The sequence below is a fragment of the Phyllostomus hastatus genome, unplaced genomic scaffold, assembly GCF_019186645.2.
Source record: "Phyllostomus hastatus isolate PE091 unplaced genomic scaffold, TTU_PhHast_1.1 phas_scaffold_1674, whole genome shotgun sequence".
Lineage (NCBI taxonomy): Eukaryota > Metazoa > Chordata > Mammalia > Chiroptera > Phyllostomidae > Phyllostomus > Phyllostomus hastatus.
This window is the reverse complement of record NW_025334011.1, coordinates 10,946,643-10,969,047: the sequence shown is the minus strand read 5'-3', so window position 1 is coordinate 10,969,047 and position 22,405 is coordinate 10,946,643. Positions and strand designations below refer to the sequence as shown.

The 22,405-nt window shown below is 34.3% G+C and overlaps 1 protein-coding gene across 1 annotated transcript in view; it reads left to right on the top strand.

The window, feature by feature from the left end:
* The window catches only part of ZEB1 (zinc finger E-box binding homeobox 1), a 187,828-nt gene that overhangs the window by 126,920 nt on the left and 38,503 nt on the right, over positions 1 to 22,405 (top strand). The window contains exon 2 of the mRNA XM_045857750.1: positions 9,995 to 10,195. Within this exon, the coding sequence (XP_045713706.1) occupies positions 9,995 to 10,195 (201 nt within the window). The remainder of the gene's footprint in view (positions 1 to 9,994; positions 10,196 to 22,405) is intronic.

Genomic DNA, 22,405 nt, shown 5'->3' with positions numbered 1-22,405 from the left:
CTCTGGTTCTCATTACTTGGATTATTTCTTGCCATTCTCTTCTGGCTTGGAGTGTTTCCATTGAGAAGTCAGCTGTTAGCCTTATTGGGGCTCCCTTGTATGTTACTTCCTGTTTCTCCCTCGCTGCCTTTAAGATTCTCTGTTGATAAGTATTTTAAAAAGAATCACCACAGGAGAGAATGGGGAATACTCCTGTGGTTGGGGAGGTCTATAAATTAAATAGGGTGGTCATAGGAGACCTCACTAAGAAGGTAAAATTAAGCCATGCATGAGGAACACTCTAGGTAGAGCGACATGAAGTGGAGACAGGAAGCCAGTGTATCTGGAATACGGTAAGCTACTGTACAGTAATAGAAGATAAAGTCCGAGAGAGATTGGATGAACAGGAGCCAGCTCATGAAGGGCCTTTGTATTAGAGTAAATAAGGTGGGAAACTATTAGATGGTTTGCTCAGAAGAGTGACAGAATTACTCTTACATTTTAGAAGGATTACTTTAGTTGCTGTATTGAAAACTGACTGTAGAAAGGCAAATGTGGAAGCAAGGAGACCTGGTAGGAGAATTATACAGTATTCTGAGTGAGGGATGACTGGTTTAGAGCAGGCAAGTGGTGGGGGGGATTTAATTGTAAGTCGTCAAATCCCAAATAAATTTTAAGGTATTTTTCTCTAGGTTAGATGTGGAGTATGAGAGGGGAAAAAAAGGGAGTCCAAGGATGGGGTTGGGGTGAGCAAGGGGGGAAAAGGTGGGACAACTGTAACTGAATACTAATTAAAAAAAATTGCCACCAAGATTTTTGGCCTGAGCAAATGAAAGAATAGAATTAGCATTTACTGACATGGAAGACTGTGATAGGATCCGAGCTGGCAATTGGTTTTACAAGTTTGGACTTCAGAGGAGAAATTTGGGCTGGATATAAAAAAGGGAGTTGTTGAGTGGTGTTTGAAGCCATGAGAAAGATTCAGGTCTGGGAGATGGAGAGACAACAAAAGCAGCAGTCAGTGAGTTTGGAGGAAAACCTGGAGAGTCAAGAGAAAAGATTGTTTTAAAAAATAGGGAATGATTTAGGATTATGTCAAATGCTGCCAGTAGGACAAATACGATGAGGACTAATACTTATCATTGAATTTACCAATGTAAAGATCCTTCCCAGTCATGACAATGACAATGTTGTTACTGGAGTGGGTGTAAGAGAATAGGAAGAAACAAAGTGTAGGCAAGTGTACTTGGAGACAGTTGTAGGCACTTTTTAAAGAAGCTTTGTAAGTAAGGGGTTTAGAATTTGGAAAAGTGATACTTAATTGGAATAGGGGTTTATCCAGAATAGGGTTTTAAAATCAGAGAAAGCCAAGAGAGTTGAGAGTACATAAGATGTGACGATTAGTTTTTTCTTTAATTAATGAGGTTGAGCGTCTTCCTACATGTTTAGTGACCATTCATATTTTTGTGTATGAACATGCAAATTGTCTTTTTGCATATTCTTACTGGGTGGTTCATCTTTTTCTCATGGATATTTAAGAATTCTCTGTATAGTAAATAAATCAGCCTTTGGTAACATGTACTACAAATATTTTTCACAGTTTGTCATTTGACCTTGATTTTATTTTTTCCATGTACAATCATGGATTTTGTGTCATATTTATAGCACCCTTATTCCAAGACTGTAAAATGATTTGCCTAAACTCTCTTTTATTACTTTTAGGTTTTATTATTTTTAATTAAAATCTTTGATTCAGCTGTGGCCAGGTAGCTCAGTTAGTTGGAGTATTGTCCCATATACCAAAATGTTGCAGGTTTGATCCCTGGTCAGGGCACATACCTAGTTTGTGGGTTCCATCCTTGTTGTAATGTGTACCACAGGCAACTGATTGATGTTTCTCACCAGCAAACACCTCTCTCTCTCTCTCTTTCTCTCTCTCTCTCTCTCTCTCTTTCTCTCTTTCTCTCTCTCTCTCCCCTCCCCCTCCCTCCTTCCCTTCCCTCTCCCTCCCTCTCTTTTTCTCCTCTCTCCTTCTCCCTTTCTCTCTCTTTAAAATTAATAAACATATCCCCAGGTGGGGATTTAAAAAAAATCTTTGATGCAGATAAATTTCACTTTGGTTAAAGTTATGAGATAGGAATCTGATTAGCAAAATCTACTTTTGCATTTCATCCAATCACCAATGAGACTGAATTCATGAATTTGTGCATGTGTGTGTTCTTTCTCAGATTTTAGTATACTGTCATTATGCTGGCTTCATAGAAAGAATTTAGGCTCTTTTTATTTTCTTCTCTCTTTAAAAAGCAACAGAATTATCAGTCCTTTGAAGATCTGAAGAAATTCAGCTGGCAAAACATTAGCACTTTTTGTGTTGTTAACTATTTAATAGCTTCCTAAATTAAATCTGTGGCTGGTCTGCCTTTATTCTCTTTCCTATAATTTTATAAACTCCATAGAATTATAAATGTGGTTATAACCATTCACATTTTCCTAGCAAGTTATTTCATCCAGGTTTTCAAACATATTTGCTTAGATTTGTGCAAAATATTGATAAAGTCTCTAAATTTCCTTTGTATCAATAGTTATTCTCTATTTACATTTTAATATTGAATATTTATGCTACTTAATTATTCATAACTAACAAGTCATATAAGTTAAAAAGCATACTTTTATAAATGCAGATTGTACCTATAAGTTATTGATAATTTAGTTCGAATTATCTCAGTCCAGATACTTTTCTCCCCCACACAGAAGAACCACGTGTTCCTAGGACTGAATTTAGTTTAATTTCTTAAGAACTTTGCTGTTTAACTGTTTCATCTACCTCTTTGTGAGTTATGCAGACACTGGCTGAAATTAGTTCATTGAGAGAGTGGGAGTTTTGATAAGGCAGGTAAAGGGGAAGGTCATCAGGGATGACTCATGTTGGCGGCATATAGATAAAGGAACTGTGGAGAATGAGGAAAACGCCAGAACAAGAACTGAGAGAGTACCAAAGACAGATCCCGTAACTACTTAGTAATCTTTTTGTAATGAGAGAGGGGAGAAAATAACTGGGATTCTGTGCATGATGGCAAACCTCTCCTGCCTTTACCTATCACTTTTCATTCTATTAATAGCCTGTATCTGAAGGCATTAAAAAACACCAACCCTTTTGCAAGGGTAAATTTCAGAATCATTGATTTCATTGGAGTTATAATAAGTTAAAAATTATCTTAAAATGTAAAAAGAGGCTATGATTATTTTTCAATTTAATAGGCACCCTAGATGAAGAAAGATTTTACCCTAGAGAGGAATTTAAAATACTGCCCCCCAAATTTGCTAAACCATTAGTATTTATTAAAAGTAACATGTTCATAGTTCTCAGAGCACTCTAAAAATCATCAGATTCCTATTTTTAAATGGCTTAAATTAAAATTAGATAATATACACATTGTATATTATTTATTATGTTGCATTAAATATGTACATTATTACATCACAATCTTTATTATACAGTAAAGTACATATAGATAGTAAGTTCATATTATATATAAATTAGGTCAAAGGCCAGATTAACAAACATGTACAGTAGGTACTGAGTGTAATATTTATGGACAACATAATCTTATTCCCTTTCCTGGAGTGACATTATTTGCAGAAGTTTTCTCTAACCCTGTGAGTTGTCAAAAAACTTCTTTCCATTTCATGTGGTAATTTATTAGTTCTTTGTCTGCTTATAAGTGTAGCTTTGTCTTCATTTTCCTGAATTATCAGTAACACTTAAGTATACTGACTTATTTTTTCACTAAGAAAAAAATAAGTTTGACCCCCATTCAATTCAACAAATGATTTGATACCTACTCTGTGAAGCAGTGTGCTAGAGAATTTGTTCAAGATAAGAAAACTATATTAAGCGATGTTATTTTTGTCACAACTGATGTATAATAGAAATACATTCTCATAAAGGTATAATAGAAATATATTCTGTGTCTCCACCTTTGTCTTCATATTTCAGAGCATTTGTGCCGGTTGTGTTGTTTTCAGCATAGTGTAAAATATTGTGTAAAATACTCTCCTTAATCCAACTATAATCCATTACTCTGGAAAACATGACTCAAAGGGTATCTGTTTTTTGAAGTGTTTGTTGTAGGTTAATCTGGTATACAGTATGTGGAATAATTGCTTAGAAGCAGTTTCATAGTTTTTAAGGATTAGTCTTGTATCTTTTCCTAAAAGAGATTTTATCTTTCTTTTCTACTGTGCAGATAAGTGTGTTTGAGAGTTTGATAGGAATGAGTAGGACATAGTTAAGCATACATCAATGGCATGATGTAAGCAGAACTTTGTCCTCTGGAAAGAAGAAAAAGCCTCATACATCTCATATACCCAAAAACCTGCTGAAACATGGCCTTGGCCCATACCTTTAATCCACACTTGCCACAGTTATAACCTGACAGGAATCAAAGACCTGAGAGTTAAATCTTCCCCCTTCTTCCTTCTCTCTCTCCCTCAGTCTCTTCCCTTATGAGGCTTAATTATTCTTCAGAGTTACAGCAAACAGTATGTGGTAGAGTTCCCTATTTATAAAGCATTTAGATGATCTTGCTCATTATCTGAATGACTCAAGTTGAGATTGTGTTACTTTTTTTTGACCCATACTCATCTAATTTTATTTTATAATTGTACATTACTTAGAAATAGGTGTTTACATGGGAGTTTAATTTGTGCAGTTGATGTGATGTTCCATGCAATCAAGTACAAAAAGAGTATGTTGTGTAAAAGTCTCCTAAAGGTTTATTAACTATAATGATGATGTTACCCTATGGTATACTATTTACTATATACCCTATGGTATACTATTATTATGAGATTCTAATGGTTAAATTTTTTAGTCATTTGAAAATTGTTTTAGTGGGAAATCATTAGGTATAGAATTGTACAGCCCCAGGTTAGGCTATATACAAATATAAAAGGGTTTTTTTTTTCATTATATCATTTTTATTTTATTTTTTAAACATTTTTTGTTGTTCACATAGAGTTTTCTGCCTCCCCCCACCCTCTCCCCTGTCTCCAACCTTATTATTGCCCATGTATCCTTCATAATTGCTACTGCAAACCCTTCACCCCCTTCCCCCATTATCCCCCCCTCCCCTCTGGTCACTGTCAGCCTGTTCTCAATTTCAGTGTCTTTGACTATACTTTGCTTGCTTGTTCATTCTGTTGACTAGGTGCCTGTTAATGGTGAGATCATATGGTATTGGTCTTTCACTGCATGGCTTATTTCACTTAGCACAAGTTTAAAAATATTTATCATTAGTGCAACAATATTCTGTCAGAAGGCTTTATACATAGTAGTTAAAGAATATGGACTATGGAATCAGGCAGGCCAGGGTTTGAGTCCAGCTCTATAATTTAATAGCCATCCTTGGCCAGGTTACCCAGTTTCTGTGTGTGTGTGTGTGTGTGTGTGTGTGTGTGTGTATACGTACACAGGAATCATTATAAAGATTCAGTAAAATGATGATAATAGCAAACATTTGTATAGTCTTTACTGTGTGCAAGACACTGATCTAAGTACAGTATATTTTAAATCATCAGTCCCTCACTACTACATTATGCAGTGTGGATACTGTTACATGTGGAATTAACTGTTAGCAAATAATGCCAATGAGAACTGCAACAAAGAAATGTGTCCTTAACCACAGTCTGGTGATGATAAGTCTGGTGACTATATTAAAAATATTACTATTTTCTCTTGAAATTTAAAATTCACATTTTGAAGTGTAAATTATACTGAAAGATTTTTAAAACTGTTTACATTTTCTCTTTTCCTTTATCTTTGCTTTCTAGGAATATTATTATTTTAATTAAAATTTGGAACCAAAAGTTAATGATCACCTGTGATTAGGACTCTGCCACTCTTCAGACAAATTATATTTTATTATATTGTTTAGCCAAAGGTTAAATAGTATAAAGATATGGCAATAGATGAGCAGACAGTTGAAATAACTGACACTCTCATTGGCTATTTGAATTTATCAAGGGTCTGCATTATTCTCTATGCTTTTGGTGCTGGGACCCTAATTTTAAAATTAGCTCTATAGGTCCACAGAAGGAGAGGTTCAGAAACACAAGGAAGTTTGCCTATTATCTAAGCTATGATAATCAATATAAGTGATTTTCACTGCTTTTTCTCTCAGCTGAGTGACTATGAAGGAGAATATAGTGAAAAGGCTTTAGAAAATAGTTAATTGCTCTTTTTTTCCCATCTTAGTCAATAAAATATATTGCTTTTCTTGATTTTTTTCAGTTTTTTTTTGAAGATTTATTTTTAGAGAGGGAAGGGAGAGAGAAACAGACAGACAGACATCAATGTGCGGTTGCTGCGGGCCATGGCCTGCAACCCAGGCATGTGCCCTGACTGGGAATCGAACCTGCGACACTTTGGTTCACAGCCCGCGCTCAATCCACTGAGCTACACCAGCCAGGGCAGTTTTTTCAGTTTTATATCACATACTCAAAACATGCTTTGGGAAAATTCACAGAATAACTATTAAATATATGTACTCTCTGTGGTTTGAGTATTTGACTTACAATCTCCCATACCACAATGACAGCTTATACTGGGGGAGAGGAAGTTTTGCTAGACTTCTAGAGAGTGACAGGTATTCTTAGAGAATACTTGAGCTACAGTTGATTCAGGCAGAATAAAACACCTAAAGCTTAAGGTAAAAAGAACTTTGAAAACTATGAAGCATGCAAATTAATATTTGAACCATAATGCATATGGGGGGACCCAAAAAATGGAATTATCTTCTGAAAGGTAGGCCCCTTGTAGTACAGGCTTCCCCTGTTAGGTGAGTGTTCTAGGAACTATCTGTAATCAGTGTACCAAATGGCATTGTTGTGAGAGGCTACATTCAGCTCCAGTGATTTTTTTTTAAGATTTTTCAGTGCACCTGCCCATTTCATGATGGGTGATTTACAAGCACACATGCCCACACTGTGGTGCTGAGTGTTCAGAAGTTCTTGACCAAAAACAGCATGACCCCCATGCCCCCCCCCCACCTTTCCTATTCATCCTATCTTGCCCTGAGCAATTTTCTTATTTCCCTGGATGAAAAAAGTCATTGAAAGGAAACATTGTGCTGATGCAGAAGCGATAAAAAAAAATGGTAGAAGCACTAAAAGACATTAAAATTGATGAGTTCAAAAACTGTTTTGAGCAGTGGAAAAAAGTCTCAATAGGTATATTGCATCATATGGAGAGTACTTTGATGGTAACTGAAGTTAAACATGTAAGAATAATCACACAATTTTTATAACTAAATTTAAGCTTTTTGGGGTCCCCCCTCACATATATCTTAAAGCCTAATTATTGTAAAAATTTCAAGATCCCAAATACTCCAAATGTACATGTATTAAATATTCAACCTGGGGTCAACCAAATAATCTACAACTAGCAAAATTGATAATGATAAAACTAGACTACAGTATTTATGTAGTATTAATAACATTAAATGTAAGAATAGCACCAATGGCCAACTCAATACTAAAGAAGCACTAAAACCTCCCTTTACAAACTAGTAGGAATTTCAACTCTCCATGCATAGTGAGAGCTCTGCAATCAGCCAATGTGGTGGTGGCCAGATCAAGTAGTATCCAGAATTGATTGATTCTCAGTAAATACTAAAAAATGTCTATGTAGCCTATGACTCCATACCTTGGAAGCTTTAGTAAGTCATTTAGTATGTTACTAATAAGGAGCCTTGAAAGTAAAAATGAAAATTAATAGCATGATATATTATTTGCCAGTAAAGATTCCTCATTAAAAATTTAATACAAATATATTTGCACCTTACACTAGTTAAAGGCTCATCAAGAAACCTTTGTTCCACCTGTGGACCATCCCTTGAGAATCATTGCTTTTGCCTGTATACACACAATTTCACAATTTACTCTGCTCATATTGTGGCTGGAGTACAAGGAATTCCCCATGTTTCTTTGTCTATCTACTTACTAAGTTTCCCTTTGGACTCAGGAATTCCACCCCTACCAATATATGTGACAAATGTATTTAAGGAATGACTAAAGGTATATTAATAGAAAAATATATTATGATATTGTTGCAAATGCTTAAACATTGGAAAGAAACTAAACTTTATGGATAGGTGCTTAGTTAAATTATATCTGTACAGCGAAATGCTGCATAGCCATCCAGAAGAAAATCACAAAGCTCCACATATACTCATACAGAAAAATTTCCAAAATACGTTAAGTGGCAAAAAACTAAGTGGCAAAGCTTATGTGATCCTATATTTGTATACTACATATGCACATATACATTTATATGCAGGGTTTATATTAAATACAAGATATATATGTGTATAAGATGAGGTCTGTATTACAATTAAATAGGATAAGATATATAAAATTATTGTCATGCCTACTTAGTGTATAAAATAATTAATAAAATGTGCTGCTTTGCTACTTTTAAAGAGAGTTGCGGAAGGAAACGTGAGGGCAAGGTGAGGTTTTACTAATTTTACATGTCGTGTATGGTCAAGTTTTTTCAGTGAACATGATTACTTTTATAATAATATTAGAGAGAAAATTATTTGCTCTTGGAAAAAGAACTGGAAAATGTATTCACAGTAAATTATTAATGCCAGAAGACTTTATGTTTTTCTTATGACAAAATATTGAAGAATCCTTAATGTGGGCAAATGGACAACTCCGTTAGTGTTTTTGAACAAAGGGGTCTTCCCAAGGTCTAGAAGAACAGCTTTGAGGACTTTTGGTTATCTGTGCTCACCTCATTTATACTTTTTGTTGTGTGTCTTCTTCTATATTCTTAGGTGTCTGTGTGTATGTGTGTTTATATGGGAAGAGGGATATATATGCATATCATTTAAGCATTTAGGTGATTATCTTCTATGAAAAATTGTTGGAAAATTTAAGGAAGACATGGAAAGAAGAGCTGGAAATAATCATTGCTTAGTTATCTAAACAAAGCAAAGCTTCCTTTTTCTCTTTGCATCCCTTGCTCTCAATCTGTCTTAGTGAGTAAGAATCACCCAGCAAATAGTTGAAAAGAGGTATTCCAGTAACCATATCCAATGATTTAGTAACCATACTAAATAATTTATCTTGTTACAGTGATTATTACAAGGATTCTGAAGGAAAAAATACTGACTATACTACATTGTTTTAGAGAATTTTATTCCCAGTTATTAATCATGATTCCATGAGTTATAGTCATTCAGAGTAATTATATATTTGTATATAATTCTATAGAAATTCATTAAAAACAGGTATAAATTTTATAGAAATTCATTAAAAATAGGGTAGGGTACCCATTTGAAAACTTCTGAATGTCTAATATGTTTTTTAGAATGACAGACTCACATATAAATCATGCCTTAAATCATACCTTAATTATGTAGAAATTTTGCTAGATTGGTTGATTCTTTCTAAAGCTAGTGAGGATTAATATGAAATGCATGGGCTTAATAACTTGAAAATACTTTTCTTATGGTATTTTTCTTTGATGATGTATTGCTAATTTACTAGTGGAACTGAACTCTTTTCTTAAATTGTACTGCTTTAAAGATGTGAAGGCCTAATTGTACATGAGTGGTATCTTATACAGTAAACTCATTATGACTGGGGAATATGTTTAATGTGGTGTTTAAGAGTATAGAATATGAAAGTGGACTGCTTGGGTTCAAATCCTGGTCCTGCCACTTCCTAGTTGGATGAATTGAACAAGTTACTTACCTTCACTGTGTCTTGGTTACTACTTCTGTAAAACAGTGATATAAGTAGTTGAAGGTAGGTAGATAGGCTGGCTATAAGGTTGTTGTAAGAATTAAGTGAGTTAATATTTAGAAATCACTTGTACATATCTAAATATTCAATAAGTGTAGCTGCTAAAAGAATCACAAGCTGTTGTAGTGTTTTTAAAAATTTCTTTTTACTAGAGTGTAAAAACTAGTTGGTTTTGATTATCTGTTTCTTATTTGTATTACAGTTACAAGTTATAATACTGTGGTAGAAACAAATTCAGATTCAGATGATGAAGACAAACTGCATATTGTGGAAGAAGAAAGTATTACAGACGCAGCAGATTGTGAAGGTGGTGTGCCAGACGATGACCTGCCAACAGACCCGACAGTGTTACCAGGGAGCAGCGAAAGGGAAGGGAATGCGAAGAGCTGCTGGGAGGATGATGGCAAGTTTAATTTTGTTTTGTAATATTCTATTGTCTTGACTCTTTCAAAAAGTATATTAAACAAAAAGGTAAATTATTTGAAATTTTTGCCTGTTAATCAACAGAAGATACCCTTCTATTTACCAAAAGTAGATTATGAAGCAGTATAAGTATGACCAAATATGTAATGCATAAAATATATTGAATTCTTTAAAGAATTCTTTAAAGAGAATCAAGCTTTCCGTATACTGTTGATATAACTTTAATTTCATATTCTGATCTCAAATGGAGAAGAACCTACTTAGAAGCCAACAAATTGTATTTTGGCTCAGTGAAATTATAACAATTTAATGTGAAAACATCCCAAATACAGGTAAATCATTTGAGTATTCTTAATGTTTATAAACCAGCCTGCTGCCCTCCCTCTCTCCCCCTTTCCATATATACAGGGGTGTGTGTGTGTGTGTGTAAAACATCCGAATCTGAGAGAGGAGAAGTCCTAGAAGAGTTTCTGAGTAAAGCAGCTGGTCTTGATATAAAATGTCACTAGAGGTTAATTAGGTAAAAACAAGGAATAGAAGGTGCTTCAAGCAGAAGACATAACATACATGAAACCATAAGGTTTGAACAAATGGTGTTGTATGCTACATCAAGGAATTGGAACTTAATCCTGGAATCTTTGAAAACAACATTAATATGTACTTTAGATATAAGTCTAATAGTAATATGGAAAGAAGCAGGAGGTAGTGCCTCCAGTAAGGAGGCTGTAATAATTCAGGTAATGATGGGTTTTGAACTAAAGAAGTAGCCGTTGGGATGGGAATAATAGGGAAGAGATTGCACAAAAATGTAGGAGGTATACATTTAGGATTTAGCTGATTTTATGTGGAAGGTAACTGAAAAGGAAGAACTGACATAACTCCCAGGTTTCTGGAAAATAGAACCCAGAGAAGGTAACTTACTTGTTTATTACCACAACTGGTTAATGGCAGGGTTATTAACCTATTAAACTTGAATACTAAGCTCAACACTTTTAGGAGCAAGAGTTTCTTATGTATTTCTTGCCTGTGACCAGAATTGATTCACCAGTATAATTAATCCAGTCTTAATATGGAAGCAAAAAGGAAATTATTTGTCTGGAAAAGGTTGAGATAAGGAGAATGAGACGGAGGTAAAAAGAAAGATGAAAAATCATTGAAGAGATTCTATTTCTGAAAATATGTGGGGACAGATTATTTGGACTCTATTACTGAAAATAACTAATTACGTTATATTTAAAAATAAATAAATCTTGAAAGCTTTTAAGAGCTCACTAGAGAGTAAGACAACAACATATCAAAATCTAAGTGAAGACAGGAACCCAGAGAGGTAAGCAGAGCACAGCATAGAAGACTCTTTGGCCTTAGGGGTGTTTGCCTAAACAAGGTAATATAAGATGTGGTTTTTAGGCCTCTGAAAAAAAAACAGAGCCTTGGACAACCAAAATGTGTAATTACAGATTCCCTCCTAGTATGGATTACATCTTAACTATATGATGGACTAAAAGCAAATCCTCTGTCATTCCTTGCATTCTTAGGAGTTAGCAGACAAAATTACCTTGTTTGGGAGTTGGAGGTAGTGGAGAATTGTGTCTGAGAACTAATAACCACAGGCTTCTTGCATTGATTTACAACTCAGTTCACATTACTGGCCAGCCTGATAAATCTCAAATCATGATTGAGTTTCATTTGGAACTGATGTTAATAATAGGCACCAAGGAGAATCAAATACAAATCTTTTGACAGAGCATACCTTCATCCTAACACTGTGAAAGGCTCCCATAACTTAGAGACAACAACATGAGTGAGAATTATCAGAAACAAAAGGAAGCAGAAACTGACCCATAAAGGTGTTAATTACTAGGGTTATCTGAGATAGATTATAAAATGACTGTCATATTTAAAGAAAAAACAAACTTGAAATTATCTGCTCTGAAAGAATAAAATATAATCAAGAGATTTTTAAAAGATCCAAGTGAAACTTCAAAAATTGAAAAAAACAAAATAATAGAAATTCAAGTTCAAAGAATGGATTTAATAGCCAAGTAGACAGAATTGAAGAAAGAATTAATGAATTGGAATGTAGGGGAAAGGTATACTAAATGCAACTCACAGATGCAGAAGTAAGAAAGATAAGAAAAACAGAATAAAAGATATGAAGGATAGAGTTAGAAGGTCCAATATATGTCTTAATTCTAGGAAATGAGAGAATAAGGAAACATCAATATGTGAAGAGATAATGGCTGAGATTTTTTCTGAATTAATAAAGGACACCAGACTGCCAATAGAGAATCCCAGTAAATCTCAAGAAAGATAAATAAATCTACCCCTAGTCACATTATGGTAAAATAGCAGGACATTCAAGTCAAAAAGCAAAATTTAAAAGTAAACCCAAAAAGTCAGGTTATGTTTGAGAGGGTAGCAATTAGACTGACAGCTAAATTCTCAATAACTACAATGGAAACAGGCAGTAATTCTATCCTTAGCAAAAATATCTTTTAAGAAAGGAGGTGAAATAAGGTCACTATTTCTGTACTTAGCAAAAATATCTTTTAAGAAAAGAGGTGAAATGAGGTAATTATCTTAGACAAGTTTCAGGCAGTAAAAACAAAATTTGTATTCGGTAGACCCTTACTAAAGCAAATTCTAAAGGATATATTTTAGGCATGAGGAAAAAAATCTTTGATAGAAGATCTGAGATGTAATAAGAGCAAAAAAGTGACAAATTTATAGTAAAGATAAACATATAGTATTTCCCATGAAAATACTAACCAAAAAGCATGTATAGCTAAAATTAATTTTAGATGATGTCAACTTGAAGGATAAAAGCATTATTATAGATAATAGGATCACTTCATAATGATGACAGATTAAATTCACTCATTATTATAAATGTGTTTATACTTATCTGATTGCTGTGGCTAGAATTTCCAATACTATGTTGAATAAAAGTGGTGAAAGTGGACAACCTTGTCTTGTTCCTTATCTTAGGGGGAAATCTTTTTAATTTTTTTCTATTGAATATGATGTTGGTTGTAGGTTTCTCATATATGGCCTTTATTATGTTGAGGTATGCTCCCTCTGTTCCCACTTTGCTCAGTGTTTTTATCATAAATGGGTGCTGTACTTTATCAAATGTGTTTTTGGTGTCTATCGATATGATTATGTGATTTTTGTCTTTCTTTTTTTATATGGTATATTAATGTTTGTTGACTTGTGAATATTATACCATCTAATCCATGCATCCATGTGATGAATCCCACTTAATCATGGTATATGATCTTTTTAATGTGTTGCTGGATCCAGTTTGCAATATTTTGTTGAGGATTTTAGCATCTATGTTCATGAGTGATATTGGCCTATAGTTTTCTCTCTTTGTTGTGGCTTTACCTAGTTTTGGAATTATGATAATACTGGCCTCATAAAAAGAGTTTGGGAGTCTTCACTCTTCTTGAATTTTTTGGAATAGTTTGAGAAAGATAGGAGTTAGCTCTTCCCTCAATGTTTGGTAAAATTTGCTTGTGAAGCTGTCCAGTCCAGGGAATGCACACTGGTGCAGCCACTGTGGAAAACAGTATGGAATTTACTCAAAAAACTGAAAATTGGACTGCCTTTTGATCCAGTGATTCCACTGCTGGGATTATATCCTAAGAACCCTGAAACACCAATTCAAAAGAACCTATGCACTCCTATGATTATAGCAGCAGTATTTACAATAGCCAAGATGGAAAAAGCCTAAGTGCCAATCAGTAAATGAGTGGATCAGAAAACTGTGGTATATTTATGTAATGGCATACTGCACAGCAGAAAGAAAAAAAGGAACTCCTACCCTTTGCAACAGCATGGATGGAACTGGAGAATATTATGCTAAGTGAAATAAGCCAGGTGGTGAAAGACAAACACCATATGATCTCACCTGTAAGTGGAAACTAATGAACAAAATAAACAAATGAGCAAAATATAACCAGATACTTGGAAACAGGGACCAGAGCAGAGGGGAGAGGGGGATAAGGGTGGAAAGAAGAGGAAGGGCCTAGTTAAAGGACAAGTATAAATGACCCACGGACGTGGGCAACAGGGTGGAGATTGACTGTGGGAGCAGGAGGTGGGTGGGGCAGGGGAGAGCAATGGTGGAAAATTAGGACAACTTTAAGAGAACAACAATAAAAGAATAAATAAATAAATGTGTTTGTACTTAATAACAAGGCCTAAAATATATATAAAGAAAAAATAGGCAATATCAAAAAAAAAAAGATCTACACTGTGGAAGATATAACACACCTCATTTAGTCATTGATAGTATAATCACACAAAATAAATGAGGATATAGAAGATTTAAAAATATGAGTAGGGTATATAGACAATGTGCTTAGTAAGTGCAAAGTAAATACTTTTTCAAGTGTGGAATATTTATAAAAATAGAGCATATACAGGGTAATAAAGCAAATCTAAGCAAAATTCAAAGGATAAAATAGTACACAGCACGTTCTTGAACACAGTGTGAGTGAGCTAAGAAATAATAAAATAGAAAATCATGTTTATAAATTTTAAGAAACACACTTTTGAATGTGTATTCATGGATCAGTACAGAAATTATACTTAAAATGAAGAGATATTTTGACCTGAATGATAAAAACATTACATTTCAAAATTTGTAATATGATTAAAGCAGTTTTATGGTGATTTTTTAAAATTAAATTTACTGTGTTGACATAGGTTTCAAGTGTATATTTCTGTGATACATGATCTGTATATTGCATTGTGTGCCCACCACCCTAAGTCAAATCATCTTCCATCACCATATATTAGGTCCCCTTTACCCTTTACTGCACCTCCTCCTTCCCTCTGATAACTACCATACTCATAGTCTGTCTCTATGAGTTTTCAGAGTTATATCCCATATATGAGTAACATATGTGGTTCTTAGCTTTTTATGACTGACTTATTTTGCTTAGCATGATATTCTCAAGGTCTACCCATGTTGTTGCAAATGGCAGTATTCCACCTTTATTTATGGCTGAATAGTATTCCCCTGTATATATGTACAATATCTTCTCTATCCAGTCTTCTATTGAAGAACACTTTAGTTGTTTGCATGTTTTGGCCACCATGAATAATGCTGCAGTGAACCTAGGGGTGCGTACAAGGTCTGTCTGGAAAAAGTTCAGCCATTGTTAATAAAATGAGAACAGTTTGCACAACATCAGCATAATCTGGCAGCCAAGGAAAGTGGCCTGGAATGTGAATACATGAACAATGACGACTTCACTGTACTAGTCAGTGGGGACATTATATGCTGTTGAGTAAGCATGTGTACTATGTGGCCATTGCATTCAAAAGGGTTGAGCAAGTAGAACAATGAATCTGCACCAAACTTTGCAACAGGCCACAGACCAGTCCCAGGGACCCCTGGTTTAAAATATGTTTGTGAAAACATGCACAGAAGTTTAGCAGCACTGTCCAGTAATACAAGGCAACCAAGTTGAGTATTAAACCAGAATCTTCAGTAAATTAATTTAAATTCATGAATGTCAAGGTTAGTAATTCTTAGTAGTTTACTTAGTTGGTTACCATTAAGTAGCCCTTAGTCATGTGTTCATATGAAAGCTATGACTTCAGATCTGAACAGAGAATTTCTGTTCTTGAATTGCTTTATGGTTCCTCACAATGATCTTTGTGGCTGAATTTGAAAAATTATCTGTGAAATTGGATGTGGTTGACCAAACCAAGCTGATCCTGAAGCAGAATCAGAAAACTTTAATTACCACAAGAGGAGTTTACTTTAAGGAGTAGTCAATGTACTGGGTAGAGCCTCACTTTATTCAGTTACTTTCAGGCTCTATTTTTTTTCATGAGAATTGTCTCTACTGTTGTTCTTGTGTTTTTGTTCTTGTGTGTGTGTGTGTGTGTGTGTGTGTGTGTGTGTGTGTGTGTGTGCTATTAAACTACTACCCAGTGGAAAGACAGAGAGAGAGGAAGGGAAGGAGGGAGGGAGGGAGAGAAGGGGAGGGAAGAGTGTAGGATGTCTTGATCATATCAGTGTTATAGCTTCAAGAAGACATAAATATGTAAAATTTTCTGCTATTGAGTACAAGAGATTACCAGCATGTAGTTAGAAAGTAGAGTAGCTGCAACTTAGGTTTTCAGGAGTATTCAATAAGTTTACAATGCCACTTGTTCAATAAAGAGTTTCTGTCTAGTTACTTGAGGACAAGCAAGGAGTAGTGAAGCAAAGGCCATTTACCATTGCTGAGCTACCAGAAGCAACATCATCCATGACAATTATTTATTTTAAAGACTTTTAAGGGGAAACAATAAAAAAAGAAAGGGGTCATTGGCATTTAGCTTGTGCTAGAGACCAGCACATGAGATTGATATTCACATATATGTAGCATAATGTGAATCAAGGATCTAAAGTATATTGAAAAATGCAATATGCTATTGAAATGTTAATTATATTAAGTATTTTTTAAAAAGTTATCTGTGAATGAAATATCAAGTTCTTAGAAAAATGATTATATCGAAGCATTATTTTTGTTATAGAGATTAAATAAACCATGACATGTTCTGTCCAAAAATAGAATTTTTGGGTTAATTAAACCCTATTGTCTTAAAATATTTTCAACTTTACATTTTCTTTGTAGGGAAGATTATATAAATTGGCAGTGTTTCAACATAGCTATCCTTATCTCACAAGAGCTTTTTGTGGTTCAACCAAAAACTGTCATGCCTGTGTCAGTTAAATGTTTTTAAATATATACAGTTTTACTTTTGGGATACCTGTTTTATAGACCCCTCCTATTTTAGTTTTTAAAATTAGATAAAACTAATCCAATAATATATGTATTGTTTAATATATTCGCTATTTCTTAATGTTTTAAAATTGATGAATTTAAAAAATGATCCCAAGTAATAGTGATTTACACATTTTTTGACTTCAAATTTTTTTAACTTTATAGAAATTTACATGTTTACAAAAATGCCAAGATAATGAAAATGTCTTTATGATAAATATATTTAAAATTCTGATCTTATAATCCATAGCAGTAAGCCTTTTGGGGGCATAAACTATAATAAAACACTAAGTAACATATGCCAAGAACATATCCTTTGCTCTATAATTCAGACCTAATAGTAATCATCTCTCAAGATCCAGTTTAACCTACTACTATTTGGAACCTTTTTCAACCAAAGCTGTTACATAATGTATTATAGAAAAAATTCAGGACAAGCTTCGAGTCTTCACTATGCCACTATGTTTCTTCTTTTACTTTATTTTTCAGTTACAGCTTACATTAAACATTATTTTGTAACACCTTCAGGTGTACAGCATAGTGGTTAGACAGTCACATACTTTTTACAAAGTGTTACCCTGATATTTCCAGTACCCACCTGGCACTATACATAGTTATCACAGTATTACTGACTGTATTCCTATGATGTACTTTATATCCCCATGACTGTTTTGCAACTACCAATATGTACTTCTTAATTTTTTCCCCCTTTGAGTTCCACTTTTTTACCTGGGATCAAATCCCATTCTCCAATAGAATACCAAAGCTCCTTGCATAAATGCTGATCCTAGAACTGAGGTAGGGAAAATATTAGATAAACCTGGAACACAGGAAACACAGAGAGTCCCAAACAAGATGAACCCTAAGAGGCTCCTACACCAAGCCACATCATAATTAAAATGCAAAAGTTTAAGTACAAAGACTCTTAAAAGCAGCAAGAGAAAAGCAGTTAGTTACTGACAGGAGAGCTCCCATCAGACTTCCAGCTGTAATTTATCAACAGAAACTTTGCAAAAGAGAAGAGACTGGCAAGAAATACTCAAAGTGATGAAGAACAAGGACCTACATCCCAGACTACTCTATCCAACAATGCTATCACTTAGAATCAAAGGACAGATGAAGAGCTTCCCAGACAAGAAAAAATAAGAAGTTCATCACCACCAAATCAGTATTACCAGACATGTTAAAGGAATTTCTTGAAGGAGAGATCAAAAATATGAATGATAAAATGGCAATAAATTACATTCTTCAGGGTCCTGTTGATCTCCCTCCACACTGCAGGATGCCAGTTTACTTTTCTACCATTGCAGAGCTGACCTCAGTAACTTGAACTTTGGGAACAAGGATGAATTGGGCTAATTCTACCTTTCATGAGGACTTTTCTAGTGAAGTCTGGTTTGGGTTTTGGGAGACTTGCCTCTTTTCTGAAAAACTGGAGAACTGGGAAGGCTGACACAATAAATGAACATTCAGTTGCAATTCCAACTTTCACGTAATAGCTAAGAAAAATAATACTGAGTAAATGTACCTGTGCAGGCCTAGAGCTAATTGCTTCCCTATACTTTTTTTTCATTTTTAAAATAACTTTGTGTAGTAGATATTAGCTTCATTTTATAAATAAGGATACGGAGGTTCATAAAAATTCAATACCTTGCCAAGATGACATATTAAATATGGAAATCCAAGATTTAAACTGAAGTCTCTAACTTCAAAGCATACTATTATTTTCCTTTACTTACAAGTCCAACAGGAAAAAAAAATATATATATACACTCACACACACATCCATGTATACATTGAATGTAACATTTTATGTGAAGTGCATCTAGAGAGCAATAAGGGGGTGCTTTCATCCCAGCATCAGCACCCATCCACATAGATCTCTTCTTTTTTTTTGGTCCTTCATGCTACTCCTTTTTAGTGATACCATCCCCCACCACAAACCTTGGCACCAATGATCTATTCTCTGTCACTAGTTGGTCTTTTTGAGAACATCATGTAAAAGATACCATCTAGTATAAAACATTTATATCAGGCTTCTTTCATACAGCACATCTTTGAGGCTCATTCAAGTTATTGCATCAGTAGTTTGACTCTTTATTGCTGAGTATTATTCTACTTTATAGACACATAAATGATTTTTATTTCTCTAGGGCAAATACCTAGAAATGGTATTTTGGGGTAATATATTAAGTGTATATTTAATGTTTTAAGAAAATACCAAATTGTTTCCAGGGATGCTATACCATCCCACTAGTAATACATGAAAGATTCTCTTTCTCCATATTCTTCCTCACTAGTATTTGATTTTACTAGTTGTTTACTTCAGCCATTCTAATAGGTGTGTTTTTTTATCCTATGTGTTGTTTTCACTTGCACTTCCCTAATGGCTGGTAAATTTGAACATCTCTTCATGTGCTTAATTGCCATCTGTATATCTTCAGTGAAGAATCTGTTCATGGCTTTTGTGCACTTTCTAATCAGCATATTTTGTTTTATTATTGTTTTTAGTGTTCCTTATAGATGCAGTAAATATTTTCTCCCAGGCTATAGTTTTTCTTTTCATTTTTTATACTAGCTTTTCACACAACAAAACTCTTACATTTTTTAAAAATTCTTACCCGAGGATGTGTTTATTGATTTTTAAATCAAGAGAGACAGACAGACAGATGCTGCTGTGAGAGAGAAGCATCTTTTGGTTGCCTCCCATATGCGCCCTGACCAGGATCAAACCCACAACCTAGGTATGTGCCCTAACCAGGAATCAGACCCTCAGCGTTTTGGTGTATGGGGTGGTGCTCCAACCAACTGAGCCACCTGGCCAAGATGAAACTTTCAGATTTTGATTAGGCTCATTTTATCAATTTTTCCTTTTATCTATTATGCTTTGAGTGTCATGTTCAAGAGCTCTTTGCTTAACCCCAGATCACCATAATTTTTTCCTTTGTGTCCTTTACTTTTTTATTAGATCTATTATCCATTTTGAGTTAATTTTTGTAAGATAGAGGATTGAGGTGCAGTTCATTTTTTTGAATAGTGATGTCTAATTGTTTCCATACTGTTGAAAAGACTATCCTTTCCCTATTGAATTGCCTTGTACCTTTGTCAGGAATTGTCTGTATTTGGGGCGGAGAGCTATTTCTGGACTCTGTTCTGTTGATCTGTGTGTCTGTCCTTTTGCCAGTGCCACATGTTATTACTATTTATTAATGGTAAGACTTAAAATTAGATAGTTATTCTTCCAACATCTTTTTTTAAGAAATTGTTTTAACTCTTGTAGTTCCTTTTCCTTTACATTTGAATTTTAGAATAATCTTCTCTATATAAAAATATTGCCGGAACTTTGATTTAAATTTTGTTTATAGATCAATTTGGGGAGAATAAATATCTTTATTGTGTTGAAGAGTTTTCTGGTTAATAAACATGGTATGTCTCTCCATTAATTTAGATCTCTTTTGGTTTCTTGTGCTTATGAGAAAATCTTTTTATTTTTTCCAGGTTTATTGAAATATATTTGATATATAACACTATGTAAGTTTAAGATGTACCATGTGATTTAATGTATGTTTATATGATGAAATGATTACCATAATAAGGTTAGTTAACACATCTGTTGCTTCACATAGTTAACCATGTTTGTGTGTGTAGTGAGAACATAAAAGATCTACTCTCTTAGAACTTTCAAGTGTACAATTAAGGTATACATTCCCCATGCTGGATATTAAATTCTCAGAAGTTATTCATCATAACTGGAAGTTTGTGCCCTTTGATTGCCATTTTTCCCACCCTCCACCCATCTCCAGACCTTGGCAACCAACAATCTACTTTCTGTTTCTGTGAGTTAGGTTCTTTTAAGATCCTATAAGGAAGTGATACATTATTCGCCTTTCTCTGTAACTTATTTCACCTAGCATAATGTTGCAAATTACAGGATTTGCTTTCTGGGGGGTAACGGACTAATATTAAATTGAAAATACTAATTGAAAATATTGATAATAATATATAATTTAATAAATATTAAAATAGATATACAGTCTTCTAGAAAAAGTCCAGCCATTGTTAATATAACAAGAGTGATTTGGGCAACATCAGTGTAACCTGGCAGCCAAGGAGAGTGGACTGGAGTATGTATGCATAAACAATGTTGACTTCACTATACTAGTCAGCGGGGACAGTAGGTACTATTGAATGAGCATGTGTACTGTGTGGCCATTGCATTCCAAATGGCTGAGCAAGCAGAGCAACGAATCTGCATCAAATTTTCTATTAAGCTTGAATATTCTTCCACGAAAACTATTCAGATGATTCAGAAGGCCACAGCTATGGGCAACTGGTGATGGGCAGCTTCCTCATGACAACACTCCTGCTCATGCATCACATCTTGTGTAGAGTTTTTTAGCAAAACATCAAATCACCCAGGTGACTCAGCCCCCCACAAGCCCAGATTTGGCACCCCAAAACTAAAATCATCTTTGAAAGGGAAGAGATTTCAGACCATCGATAAGATTCAGAAAAATACGATAGGACCAGATGACAGAGATTGGGAGAATTGTGTGAGGTCCCAAGGTGCCTACTTTGAAGGGAACTGAGGTGTCATTGTCCTGTGTACGATGTTTGTATTTTCTTCAATCAGTGACTCTTTTTCATGTTACATGGCTAGATACTTCTGAACAGACCTCATATACTTTTATTTTTTAATTATAGTTGGCATACAATATTGTGTTAGTTTAAGGTGTACAATATAGTGATTAGACATTTATATCCATGCATCCATATTGACATAAGTACTTAAATAAATGGGGAGAGAAGTACTAACTAAAGCAATAATTCTATTTTTAATTTTTTGAGGAACCTCTGTATTGTTTTTCATGGTAGCTGCACCTATTTGCAACCCCACCAGCAATGTATGAGGGCTTCCTTTCCTCCACATCTTCACTAGCATTGTCTTTGCAATAATAGCCATTCTGACAGTTGTGAGGTGATATCTCAAAGTGGTTTTGTTTTGCATTTTCCTAATGATAAGTAATGTTGAGTACCTTTTCATGTGTGTGTTGGCCATTTGTATATCTCCTTTGGAAAAATGTCTGTTCCTGTCTTTTGATCATATTTGAATTGGTTATTTGGGTTTGTTGCTGTCAAGTTGTTTCAGTTCTTTTTATATTTGTTATATTAATCCCTTTTTAGATGCAGTGTATAATTTTCAGACATTTTCTTCCAGTCCACAGGTTGCCTTTTTATTTTGTTGATGGTTTCTGTTGCCATGGAGAAGATTTTTAGTTTGTAGTCCCACTCATTTAATTTTTTGTTACCTGTGCTTTTGATGTCATATCCAATAAAAAATCATTGCTGAAACCAGTGTCATGGAACTTTTCCCCCATGTTTTCTTGCAGAATTTTTAT